This window comes from Moschus berezovskii, chromosome 17, assembly GCF_049115385.1.
Source record: "Moschus berezovskii isolate FMDL1 chromosome 17, NW_MosBer_1.0, whole genome shotgun sequence".
NCBI lineage: Eukaryota > Metazoa > Chordata > Mammalia > Artiodactyla > Moschidae > Moschus > Moschus berezovskii.
The window spans coordinates 8,530,903-8,544,895 of record NC_142476.1 but is presented as its reverse complement, the minus strand read 5'-3'; the positions used below and the strand labels follow the sequence as shown (position 1 = coordinate 8,544,895).

General features: G+C 38.2%; 1 protein-coding gene across 2 annotated transcripts in view; it reads left to right on the top strand.

Moving 5' to 3' along the window:
- The window catches only part of CFH (complement factor H), a 146,662-nt gene that overhangs the window by 121,253 nt on the left and 11,416 nt on the right, over positions 1-13,993 (top strand). The window contains exons 18-20 of one of the 2 annotated variants that reach the window (XM_055419935.2): positions 700-873; positions 2,700-2,876; positions 4,186-4,359. In XM_055419935.2, coding sequence (XP_055275910.2) covers positions 700-873; positions 2,700-2,876; positions 4,186-4,359 — 525 coding nt within the window. The remainder of the gene's footprint in view (positions 1-699; positions 874-2,699; positions 2,877-4,185; positions 4,360-13,993) is intronic. The other variant, XM_055419936.2, reaches the window with a different exon arrangement.

The following is a 13,993-nucleotide window of genomic DNA, read 5'->3' as shown; positions in this document are numbered from 1 at the left end:
TCTATTTATAGGTCACTTCTGGAGAAGGAAATGACAACCCACTCCAGTATTCTTGCCTGGAAAATCCCATGGATGGAAGGGTCTGGTAGGCTACAGTCCGTGGGATCGCAAAGAGTCGGACATGACTGAGCGACTTCACCTATGTATTAAAATAAAATGTTTATATTTATACATTAAATCAAATTTGACATATAAAATTAATCATTTCTGTTATTAATAATTCCATTTGTTCTGTAGAGAATCACTTTTCAATCTGGCAATTATATTAACACTGGATGTGCAATAAAATTAAACCTAACTATTTATATTAGTAAACCTATTTATATTCCTATCCAAGTTTCAAAAAAATGTCCTATTGTCTTCCCTAAAATGTCCCTTTTAATTTCTTACAATTGATAGCACTTTTCCTAAGATCATGTGTGGAGTCTCAATGTGTTTTTCTTTTATTACTCATGATTGGTTAGAGAAGTACTGATGGTTTCTTTTATATATTGGTAATTTCAGTTTCAAGTTCTTGCTCAAGTGGACACACACAGAATGGTAATTTTAGGAAAAATTTGTGCACTTTCCTCCCATGTCATGGAAGTTCCTGTATAATGATTTATTATTCTCAAGTAAAACTACCTAATATGTTGACCAGTATATCAAATTAAATTTCAATGTAAGAAAACATGAAATCATTCTTTCATTTCTTCCCAGGACGTCCTTGTGGGCTTCCACCTTATATACAGAATGGTGTTGTATCTCACAAGAAAAACAGTTACCAATATGGAGAAGAAGTTACTTACGACTGTGATGAAGGGTTTGGAACTGATGGACCTGCATCTATAAGATGTTTAGGAGGGGAATGGTCTCGTCCACAAGATTGCATAAGTATAGTGTTTTTCCTTTTATTCTAAAACTGACAAATATCTTTTAATTCAAAGCATAAATGGCCCAAATATGAAATTAAGCAGTAATTATAGAATTTAACAAGGTATCTATGACAAGTTCTGAATTCTGGTAGAGAATTAATAACCCTAGAAATAATAAAAGTTTGATTCGTTGCTGTAGTTCAGTCATTCAGTTGTTTCTGATTCTTTGCGACCCTATGGACTGTAGCAAGCCAGGCAACCCTGTCCTTCACTGTCTCCTTGTGTTTGCTTAAACTAATGTCCATTGAATCGGTGATGCCATTCAACCATCTCATCGTTTGCTGTCCCCTTCTCCTCCTGCCCTCAATCTTTCCCAGCATCAGGGTCTTTTCCATAAGTCAGCTCTTTGTATCATGTGAACAAAGTATTGGAGCTTCAGCTTCAGCATCAGTCCATCCAAGGAATATTCAGGGTCGATTTCTTTTAGGATTGACTGGTTTGATCTTGCAGTGCAAGGGACTCTCAAGAGTCTTCTCCAGCACCACAGTTCGAAAGTATAAATTCTTTGGCACTCAGCCTTCTTTAATGTCCAACTCTCAAATCGTACATGAGTACTGGGAAAGTCATAGCTTTGGCTAGGTGGACCTTTGTTGGCAAAGTGATGTCTCTGCTTTTTAATGTGCTGTAGAGGTTTGTCATAGCTTTTCTTCCAAGGAGCAAGCGTCTTTTAATTTCATGGCTGCAGTGACCATCCACAGTGATTTTAGAGCCCAGGAAAACGAAGTCTGTCACTGTTTCCATTTTTTACCCATCTATTTGCCATGCAGTGATAGGACCAGATGCCGTGATCTGCATTTTTTGAATGTTGAGTTTTAAGCCAGCTTTTTCAGTCGCTTCTTCCACCTTCAACAAGAGGCCCTTTAGTTCCTCTTTACTTTCTGCCATTAAGGTGGTGTCATCTGAGGCATAGCTGAGGTTATTGGTATTTCTCATGGCAATCTTGATGCCAGCTTGAGCTTCATCCAGCCAGGCATTTTGCGATGTACTCTGCATATAACTTAAATAGGCAGGATGACAATATACACCCTTGAAGTACTCTTTTCCCAATTTTGAGCCAGTCAATTGTCCATGTATGGATCTAACTGTTACTTCTTCACCTGCATAGAGTTTTCTCAGGAGGAAGGTAAGGAGGTCTGGTAGTCCCATCTTTTCAAGAATTTTCCACAGTTTGTTGTGATCTACACAGTCAAGGTTTCTAGCACAGTCAATGAAGCAGAAGTAGATGTTTTTTCTGGAATTCCCTTGCTTTTTCTGTGATCCAATGGAGGTTGGCAATTTGATAACACATAATTATCTGTTTCATATCATTTTGGGTGCAGTTTGAACATCCTTTGATATACATCTCAGATTTCTGGTCTCTGTTCCTGTACCATGGTTGAACTCTACTCTTACCACTACTCAGTTTGCTTTGCTGTTAATTTATCAATCATTTCTTTGTAATATGCAATTTTCTAAGGCATTTAACATAACTCAAGGTAACATTTTTATAAAAGCAAAAAGTAGAAACATTCATAATTTAGTTGGGCTGATGTGAGAGAAGAGAATTTAAATTTGAGAAGTATGCAGCTCTACCTCTTAGAATGTCACCATCCCATGTTGCATTTTGGATAATATAGAGACAGTCACTGTGAATAAATCAAGATTTCTGACATTTGTCTCAAGGTATAAGAGAAATGCTGTAAATATTCATCGGTTTGATATGTAACTATTTTCTGGAATATAATCAGTGGTCGCTATGAATCTTTAAAGATATACTAAACAAATGCATATTCTTTTTTCTTTCAGGCACAAATTGTGTTAACTTGCCCACCTTTGATGATGCTGTACTCATAGATCGGGAGAAAGATTTCTATAAGTCAGGAGAAGAAGTGGCTTTTAAGTGTCTATCATATTATCAGTTGGATGGATCTAATACCATACAGTGTATTAAGAGCAAATGGATAGGAAGGCCAGCATGCAGAGGTACTTTGGTAAAATTTTTAAATTGATATAAGTACCTGAAATAATATAATGTAGAAAATTGCCTCCACTATCATTAAATGGACATAGATTACTTTTAGGCCAGGTCAAACAGTCTGTGGTTGACCATAAAAGGGATGGACTTGTGTTCCTGGTTTTTGGTATTGTAGCCCAATAGTGGCAAGCCACTCCAGTACTATTACCTAGAAAATCCCATGGATGGAGGAGCCTGGTAGGCTGCAGTCCATGGGGTCGCTAAGGGTCAGACATGACTGAGCGACTTCACTTTTCACTTTCACACATTGCAGAAGGAAATGGCAACCCACTCCCTTGTTCTTGCCTGAAGAATCCCAGGGATGGGGGAGCCTGGTGGGCTTCCGTCTATGGGGTCACACAGAGTCGGACATGACTGAAGTGACTTAGCAGCAGCAGCAGCCCAATAGTTGTCAAAGCACAGTCCTGGCAGAGCATTCTCAGCACATTCTGTAAACTGTTAGATATGCAAGCAGATTCACAGGCTCACTCGTTGAATCTAAACCTCTGGGGCTGCAACTCTGACAATGTTTTGATGAATCCCAAGGAATTCTGTGTATATTTCAGTTTAGGACCCATGGCTACAGCCTCTTGTAGTTACAGCCTCTGCATCCCCTGAGTCACACTGAGGAATATACATCATTGATGGTGGTGTCCTTAGCATTTGCTCCAAAATATCATTAAAGTATAGTTTTGTAAATTTATACTTTATTTTTCTATTATTTTTCCAGATCTTCTGTTCAGATCTTTAATTAATCATCTTCTTCCTGCAACTATAGTGTTCTTCAAACTGTGTTAATTCTTGATCAAGTCTCCAAAGAAGAAGCTACTGTGTTTATTTTCTGAAAGGCCCTAAAGTTATATCTCATAAACAGGATGAATGTAAACCAAATCTTGATGTCAAATGATATTTTTATCATGTTTTCCTTATGGTTTGTAAATTCATTGTGAATTTGTATACTTTTTAATTTTTATTTTACTAACCTCAAAAACAGATTTCCAGGAAAACTCTTTTTTTCAGTGGCCTAAAAATTGTGTCTCACTTTTCTAGTGAAGTATAGGGGAGAGATTTAAGATACAGAAGTTTAATTTCTGCTGAAAAATATTGCTTTATTTCCTTTCCTTTAACCTTACATACAAACTGATGAAAACTAGCAGTCTTTCATGATAGATTAACTGTTGAATCGAAACGACCATGGAATATATTTGACATTCTATTTCCTCCTTGCTGTTCATGATAATCATTATGATAGAGATACTTTTTTACCTTTCTATTCAGACGTTTCCTGTGTGAATCCTCCTCAAGTGGAAAATGCTATTATACAAAATCAGAAGTCTAGATATCAAAGTGGTGAGAAAGCACGTTACGAATGCATAGGGAATTATGACCTTTTTGGGGAGATAGATGTCGTATGTTTAAATGGAACTTGGACCAAACCACCTCAGTGCAAAGGTAGAGTATCTTACTCACCCTGTCCACCCAATTTAGAGAATATATTAAGAACAAAATATATTGAATCAAAATTAGGATGAAGTAGCTTTTCTGGAACAATTTTTAGTTGCAGAAAAAAAAATGGTCCTGAAAATCCAGGTCTTTTTTGGTCTGAATATGTAATCTAATGTGTTTATTTTATGACAGTGTTGACCAGATTTGAGTAGTTGGAATCATGGGACATTTCCTGTCTTAAACATTAAGATAGTCAGTTGTTTTATGGAGAATAAGTATGTAGAAGATACCATAGTTACATTTAACAGCCCAAGAAATTCCACTTTGAGACATGGAATAAACAGCTGGGGCCTGATCACAAAATCTGACATAGATGTGGGCAGCTGTACCTATGGATGATATTTAAAGCTACGTTACTAGCTCAGCTCCAGCAGAGCTATTCAAAATTCTACAGGATGATGCTACAAAAGTGCTACACTCATTATGTCAGCAAATTTGGGAAACCAAGCAGTAGTCACTGGAGTGGAAAAAGTCAATCCTCCCCAATGCCCAAGAAGAGCAGTAATAAAAAATGTTCAGATCATCAGACAATTGCAGTCATCTCCCATGCTAGTATGGTTATGTTCAAAATCCTCAAGCTAAGCTTAATGTAAAAAGCTGATTCATTGGAAAAGGCCCTGGAACTGGGAAAGGTTGAAGGCAGACAGAGAAGAGGGTGATAGGAGATGAGATGTTTGGGTGACATCACTGATTCAATGGACATGAACTTGGGCAACTCCAGGAGAGGTCAGGGACCTGGAAACCTGACATGTGTAGTCCGTGGTGTCACAAAGTGTTAGACACGACTTGGTGACTGAACAATAACTAGCTGAACTCACTCAGGAAATTAGTGTACACATAAAGATAGTCTGAAACTTGGTACTGGGACACTTCAGTGTTTAGAGATCAGACAGGATGGGAATCCAAACCAAGAAGTATATTAGCCACTTCTCGGTTTTCAAGTTAACTTTTTCCTGGTGTGTAATTTTTGCATTCTCCACTTGAAATGTTTTCCTGTTTGAAGTGACTTTTTATTTAGACGACATACAGTTGTGTCTTGTTTAGGTGTCTACCCTGCCATTTTCAGGTTTTTAATTGATGTATTTAAGACCAATTATATTTACAGTGACTTATTAACTATTAGGGGCAGTCTGCCATTTTCTTTTTTGTTTTGTGTGTTTTTCCTTCATTTCTCAACGTTTTTCTTTTCTTGTCTTCCTTGTGGATTTTTGACCATTATAAAATAATTTAACTTGGATCTGCATTGTTTTTGAGTTTATGTCTTTGCATGGTTTTCTTGGTAGTCTCTCTAGGTATTAAGCTACACATAGGTAGTTTATCATTCCCTACTGTTGCTGACATTCTACCACCTCAGATGAAATGTGGAATGCTTACTTCCATTTAGATTTATTGGTTCTCTCCACATTTTTAACATAAATGTCTCTAGTATCCTCTCTATATACTTTGAGCACCATATCAGATGACAATTTTGCAAAACTATGTTAAAATCAGCAGGGAAATCATGCTCTTATTATATTTACCCTTATTTTTTAAAAAAAATCTCCATTCTAAAATCTCAATTCTTTTTCTATTTTGCTTTCTTTTGAAAAGTTGTTAAGTATTGTTCTTCTGGAGACAAATTCTCTCAGTTTTGCTTTATCCAGGAGATTCTTTCTTTCTCCCTTTAATTCAAAAGGATAGTTTACAAGGTATATAATTTGGAGTTGACAATTATTTTCATCCAGCTTTGGAAAAATGTTCTCACTCCTTCCTGGCTCTATGGTCATCAATGAAATTTCTACCGATGCTTGAATCCTTTTTTCCAAATACGTATTGCATAATATTTATCCCAAATAAGTATTGCATATCTATCAAGCTGCTTATGAGATTTTTTCTGTAAGTTTCAGATTTGATTATGATGAATCTTTTTAAACTTTTAATTTAGTATTAGTGTATAGCCAATTAACACTGTTGTGTTAACTTCAGGTAAACAGAGAAGGGACTCAGCCACACATATGCATGTGACCTTTCTCCCTCAAACTCCCTTCCTATCATATCTGCCACATTACACTCCACAGAGTTCCCTGTGCTATACAGTAGGTGCTTATTGGTCATCCACTTTAAAAATAGCAGTGTGTTCATGTCCACCCAAATTCCCTAACTATCTCTTCTCCCATCATTCCCTCTGGCAACCATAAATTCCTTCTTTAAGACTGTGAGTCTGTTTCTGTTCCATAAATAAGTTTGTTTGCAAAATTTATTTTAAGATTCCACATATAGGGGGTTTTCTTACGAATTTTCTCCTTCTCTGTCTGGCTAACTTCACTTAGTATAACACTCTCTAGGTCCATCCATATTTTTGCAAATGACACTATTTCATTCTTTAAATGGATAAGTAATATTCCATTGTATATATGTACCACGTCTTCTTGATCCATTTCTCTGTTGATGGACATTTATGTTGATTCCATATCATGACTACTGTAAACAGTGCTGCAATGAACATTAGGGTGTGTGTTTCCTCTTAGACCAAGTTTTTCACCAGATCCATGCCCAGGGATGAGATTGCAGGGTCATATGGTAGCTCTACTTTTAGTTTTCAAAGGAGTGTACATGCTGTTCACCATAGTGGCTGTATCAAGTAACAGTGTAGGAGGGTTACCTTCTCTCCACATAATTGCCAGCATATTGTTTGTGGATTTTTTGATGATAGCTCTTTTGACTCATGTTAAGGGATATCATTGGAAGGACTGATGCTGAGACTGAGACTCCAATACTTTGGCCACCTCATGCGACGAGTTGACTCACTGGAAAAGAGTCTGATGCTGGGAGGGATTGGGGGCAGGAGGAGACGGGGATGACAGAGAATGAGATGGCTGGATGGCATCACCAGCTCGATGGACATGGGTTTGAGTGAATTCCGGGAGTTGGTGATGGACAGGGAGGCCTGGTGTGCTGTGATTCATGGGGTTGCAAAGAGTCGGACACGACTGAGCGACTGAACTGAACTGAACTGAAGGGATATCATGCTGTAGTTTTGATTTGACTCTCTCTAATAATTAGTGATATGAACATCTTTTCATGGGTGTCTTGGCCATGTACATGTCTTCTTTGGAGAAGAATAAAATACCTAGGAATAAACCTAAGGACACAGAAGATCTGTAATCTGAAAACTGTAGTACACTAATGAAAGAAATTGAAGACAAAAACAGATGGAAGGATATACCATTATCCTCAATTAGAAAAATCAATATTGTCAAAATGACTGTACTACCCAAAGCAATCTACAGATTCAGTGCAATCTGTATATAATTACCAATGGCAATTTTTCACAGAACTAGGAAAAAAAAAGACCTTAAAATTTGAATGGAGACACAAAAGGCCAAAAATAGACAAAGCAATCTTGAGAAAGAAAAATGGAGCTGGAAGAATGACACTCCCTAACTTCAGACTATACTACAAAGCTCTAGACATTAAAAAAGTATGGTACTTATTATGACATCAAGACTTATGAATCAGTGAATTGAAATGGACAGGAACGGGCGAATTTAATTCAGATGACCATTATATCTACTACTATGGGCAAGAATTCCTTAGGAGAAATGGAGTAACCCTCACAGCCAACAAAAGATTCTGAAATGCAGTACTTGGGTGCATTCTTATAAACGACAAAATTATATCCATTCATTTCCAAGGCAAGTCACTTAAAATCACAGTAATCCTCGTCTATGTCCCACCCACTAATGTCAAAGTATATGAACTTGACTGGTTCTTTGAAGACTTACATTACATTCTAGATAGAAAATGAAAGTGAAAATTGATCAGTTCTGTCCGACTCTTTGTGACCCCATGGACTGTACAATCCATGGAATTCTCCAGGCCAGAAATCTGGAGTGGGTAGCCTTTCCCTTCTCCAGGGGATCTTCCAAACCCAGGGATCGAACTCAGGTCTCCTGTATTGCAGACAGATTCTTTACCAGCTGAACCACAAGGGAAGCCCAAGAATACCGGAGTGGTAGTCTATCCCATCTACAGCAGATCTTCCCAACTCAGACATTGAACCGGGGTCTCCTGCACTGCAGGCAGATTCTTTACCAAATGAGCTAGATCAAAACATCAAAACAAACAAACAAAAGTCTTCTTTTCATATAGGGAACTGGAATGCAAAAGTAGAAATAACGAGATACCTGGAGTAACAGTAACAGGCAAGTTTGGCCTTGGAGTACAAAATGAAGCAGGGGAAAGGCTAAAGAGTTTTGATAGGAGAAGACATGGGTCATAGAAAACACCGTCTTCAAAAACACAAGAGACAATTCTACACATGGACATTATGAGATGGTCATACCGAAATCAGAATGATTATATTCTTTGCAGTCAAAGATTGAGAAGCTCTATACAGTTGGCAAAACCAAGACTGGAAGCTGACTGTGGCTCAGATCATGGGGTCCTTATTGTGAAACTCAGACTTGAAGAAAGCAGGGAAGACCTCTAGGCCATTCCACTCCTTTATGATTATATAGTGGAAGGGATAAAAAGATTCAAGGGATTAGGTCTGAGAGAGTGCCTGAAGAACTATGGATGGAGGTTTGTAAGTTTGTAGAGGAGGCGGTGAGCAAAACCATCCCCAAGAAACAGAAATGTGACAATTCAAAATGGCTTTCTGAGAAGGCCTTACAAAGAGGTGAGAAAAGAAGAGAAGCAAAGCGCAAAGGACAAAAGGGAAAATATACCCATCTGAATGAAGAATGTCAAAGAATAGCAAGGAGAGATAAGAAAGCCTTGTTAACTGAGCAATGCAAAACAATAGAGGAAAGAAATACAATGGGGAAGACTAGAGATGTCTTCAAGAAAATTAGAGAGAACAAGGGAACATTTCATGTGATGAAGGGCATAGTAAACAACAGAAATGGTATGGCCCTAAGAGAAGCAGAGGATATTAAGAAGAGGTGGCAAGAATATACAGAAGAATTGTACAGAAAAGGAGTTAATGACCTGGATAACCACAGTGATATGATCACTTACCTGGAGCCAGAAATCCTGGAGTGTGAAGTCAAGTGGGCATCACTATAAACAAAGCTAGTGGAGGTGATTTGATTCCAGCTGAGCTATTTAAAATCCTAAAAGATGATGCTGTGAAAGTACTGCACTAAATATGTCAGCAAGTTTGGAAAACTCAGCAGTGTCTATAGAAATGGAAAAGGTCAGTTTTTAATCCCAGGCTCTAGAAGGGCAATGCCAAAGAATGTTCATGCTACCACAACACAACTGGGCTCATTTCATATGCTGCTGCTGCTGCCAAATCGCTTCAGTCGTGTCCGACTCTGTGCGACCCCACAGACGGCAGCCCACCAGGCTCTGCCATCCCTGGGATTCTCCAGACAAGAACACTGGAGAGGTTGCCATTTCCTTCTCCAGTGCATGAAAGTGGAAAGTGAAAATTGAAAGTGAAGTCGCTCAGTCATGTCCAACTCTTTGTGACCCCATGAACTGCAGTCTAACAGGCTCCTCCTTCCATGGGATTTTTCCAGGCAAGAGTACTGGAGTGGGGTGCCATCGCTTTCTCCAATTTCACATGCTAGCAAGGTAATACTCAACATCCTTCAAGATAAATTTCAACATGTGTACTGAGAACTTTGATATGTACAAGCTAAATTTAGAAAGATGGAAGAACTACAGATTAAACTGACAACATCCGTTGGATCATAGAAAAAGCAAAGGAATTGCAGAAACATTCTGCTTCATTGACTACACTAAAGTCTTTGACTGTCTGGATCACAACTGTGGAAAATTCTTACAGAGTTGGGAATACTTGAGCACCTTGCCTGCTTCTTGAGAAATCTGTATGCAGGTCAAGATGCAACAGTTAGAACTGGAATGAAATAACAAACTGGTTCAAATTTGGGAAAGGAGTATGTCAAGGCTGTATATTGTCACCCTGCTAATTTAACATCATACAAAATACCAGGCTGGAATCAAGATTGCCAGAAAAAATACCAATAACCTCAGATACACAGATGACATCACACTAATGGCATGAAGCAAAGAGGAACTAAAGAGCCCCTTGATGACGGTGGAAGAGGAGACTGAAAAAGCTAGCTTAAAACCACATTCAAAAAACGAAGATCATGGTATCGGGTTCCATCACTGCATGGCAAAAATGGGGAAAAATGGAAACAGTGAGAGACTTCATTATTTTCGGCTTCACAATCACTGTGATGGTGACTGCAGCCATGAAATTAAAAGACACTTCCTCCTTGGAAGAAAAGCTATGAAAACACTGACAGCATGATAAGAAGCAGAATCATCACTTTACCAGCAAGGGTTCTTATTGTCAAAGTTATGGTTTTTCAAGCAATCATATATGGATGTGAATGTTTGACCACAAAGAAGGCTGAGTACCAAAGAATTGATACTTTGAAGTGTGGTGCTGGAGAAGACTGTTGAGAGTCCCTTAGACTGCAAGGAGATCCAGCCAGTCAATCCTAAAGAAATCAGTCCTGAATATTCATTGGAAGGACTGATGCTTAAGTTGAAGCTCTAGTATTTTGGCCACCTGATGAGAAGAACTGACTCACTGGAAAAGACCCTGATGTTGGAAAAGTTTAAGGGCAGAAGGAGAAGGGACATCAGAAGATGAGATGGTTGGATGGCATGATCGACAGAATGGACATGACTGTGAGCAAACTCCGGGAGTTAATGAAGGACAGGGAAGCTTGGCTTGCTACAGTCCATGGGGTATTCAAAGAGTCAAAAACAATTGAGTGACTGAACAACACAACAGGAACTGATTATGATGCATCTTGACATTAAGTTCTTTGGCTCCATTTGGAATTCATTGAGCAGTTTTAATATGTAGCTGTTGTTTTTTGTTAGTTGCTAAGTCATATGCCCTATTTGAGAAATTATCAGCCATTATTTTTATTTATTTATTTTATTGGAGGCAAATTACCTTACATTAATATATTGGTTGGTTTTGTCATACATTGACATGAATCCGCCCCGGGTGTACATGTGCTCTCCCTCCCGAATCCCCCTCCCACCTCCCTCCTCCCAATATCCTCCCTCCATGTCATTCCCGTGCACCAGCCCCAGGCATCCTGTATCATGCGTCGAACCTGGACCGGTCACTTATGATAATATACATGCTACAATGCCGTTCTCCCCTATCATCCCACTTTCACCCTCTCCCACAGAGTCCCAAAGACTGTTCTGTATGTCTATGTCTCTTTTGCAGTCTCGTATACAGGGTTCAGGTTTCCATCTTTCTAAATTCCATATATATGCGTTAGTATACTGTATTGATGTTTTTCTTTCTGGCTTACTTCACTCTGTATAATTGGCTCCAATTTCATCCACCTCATTAAAACTGATTCAAATGCATTCTTCTTGATGGCTGAAAAATACTCCATTGTGTATATGTACCAAAGCTTTCTTATCCATTCATCTGCAGATGGACATCTAGGTTGCTTCCATGTCCTGGCTATTATAAACAGTGCTGCAATGAACATTGGAGTACATGTGTCTCTTTCAATTCTGGTTTCCTCGGTGTGTATGCCCAGGAGTGCAATTGCTGGATCATATGGCAGTTCTATTTCCAGTTTTGTGAGGAATCTCCACACTCTTCTCCATAGTGGCTGTACTAGTTTGCATTCCCACCAACAGTGTAAGAGGGTTCCCTTCTCTCCACACCCTCTCCAGCATTTATTGCATGTAGACTTTTGGATAGCAGCCATTCTGACTGGTGTGAAATGGAATCTCATTGTGGTTTTGATTTGCATTTCTCTGATTATGAGGGATGTTGAGCATGTTTTCATGTGTTTGTTAGCCATCTGTATGTCTTCTTTGGAGAAATGTCTGTTTAGTTCTTTGGCCCATTTTTTGATTGGGTCACTTAGTTTTCTGGAATTGAGCTGCAGGAGCTGCTTGTATATTTTGGAGATTAATCCTTTATCAATTGCTTCATTTGCTATTATTGTCTCCCATTCTGAAGGCTGTCTTTTCACCTTGCTTAGAGTTTCTTTTGCTGTGCAGAAGCTTTTGATTTTAATGAGGTCCCATTTGTTTATTTTTGCTTTTATTTCCAATATTCTGGGAGGTGGGTCTTGGAGGATCCTGCTGTGATTTATGTTGGAGAGTGTTTTGCCTACGTTCTCCTCTAGGAGTTTTATAGTATCTGGTCTTACATTTAGCTCTCTAATCCATTTTGAGTTTATTTTGGTGTATGGTGTTAGGAAGTGTTCTAGTTTCATTCTTTTACAAGTGGCTGACCAGTTTTCCTAGCACCACTTGTTAAAGAGACTGTCTTTTGTCCATTTTATATTCTTGCCTCCTTTGTCAAAGATAAGGTGTCCATAGGTGCGTGGATTTATCTCTGGGCTTTCTATTTTGTTCCATTGATCTATATTTCTGTCTTTATGCCAGTACCATACTGTCTTGATGACTGTGGCTTTGTAGTAGAGCCTGAAGTCTGGCAGGTTAATTCCTCCAGTTCCATTTTTCTTCTTCAAGATTGCTTTGGCTATTCGAGGTTTTTTTGTATTTCCATACAAATTGTGAGATTATTTGTTCTAGTTCTGTGAAAAATATCGTTGGTAGCTTGATAGGGATTGCATTGAATGTATAAATTCATTTGGGTAGTATACTCATTTTCACAATATTTATTCTTCCAATCCATGAACACGGTATATTTCTCCATCTATTAGTGTCCTCTTTGATTACTTTCACTAGTGTTTTATAGTTTTCTATGTACAAGTCTTTTGTTTCCTTAGGTAGATATATTCCTAAGTATTTAATTCTTTTCGTTTTAACAGTGAATGGAATAGTTTCCTTAATTTCTCTTTCTATTTTCTCATTATTAGCATATAGGAATGCAAGGGATTTCTGTGTGTTGATTTTATATCCTGCAACTTTACTGTATTCATTGATTAGCTCTAGTAGTTTTCTGGTAGAGTCTTTAGGGTTTTCTGTGTAGAGGATCACGTCATCAGCGAACAGTGAAAGTTTTACTTCTTCTTTTCCAATTTGTATTCCTTTTATGTCTTTTTCTGCTCTGATTGCTGTAGCCAAAACTTCCAGAACTATGTTGAATAGTAGTGGTGAGAGTGGGCACCCTTGTCTTGTTCCTGACTTTAGGGGAAATGCTTTCAGTTTTTCACCATTGAGGATAATGTTTGCTGTGGGTTTGTCGTATATAGCTTTTATTATGTTGAGGTATGTCCCTTCTATTCCCACTTTCTGGAGAGTTTTTATCATAAATGGATGTTGTATTTTGTCAAAGGCTTTCTCTGCATCTATTGAGATAATCATATGATTTTTATTTTTCAGTTTGTTAATGTGGTGTATTACATTGATTGATTTGTGGATATTGAAGAATCCTTGCATTCCTGGGATAAAGCCCACTTGGTCATGATGTTTGATCTTCTTAATATGTTGTTGGATTCTGATTGCTAGAATTTTGTTAAGGATTTTTTCATCTATGTTCATCAGTGATATTGGCCTGTAGTTTTCTTTTTTTGTGGGATCTTTACCAGGTTTTGGGATTAGGGTGATAGTGGCCTCATAGAATGAGTTTGGAAGTTTTCCTTCCTCAGCAATTTTCTGA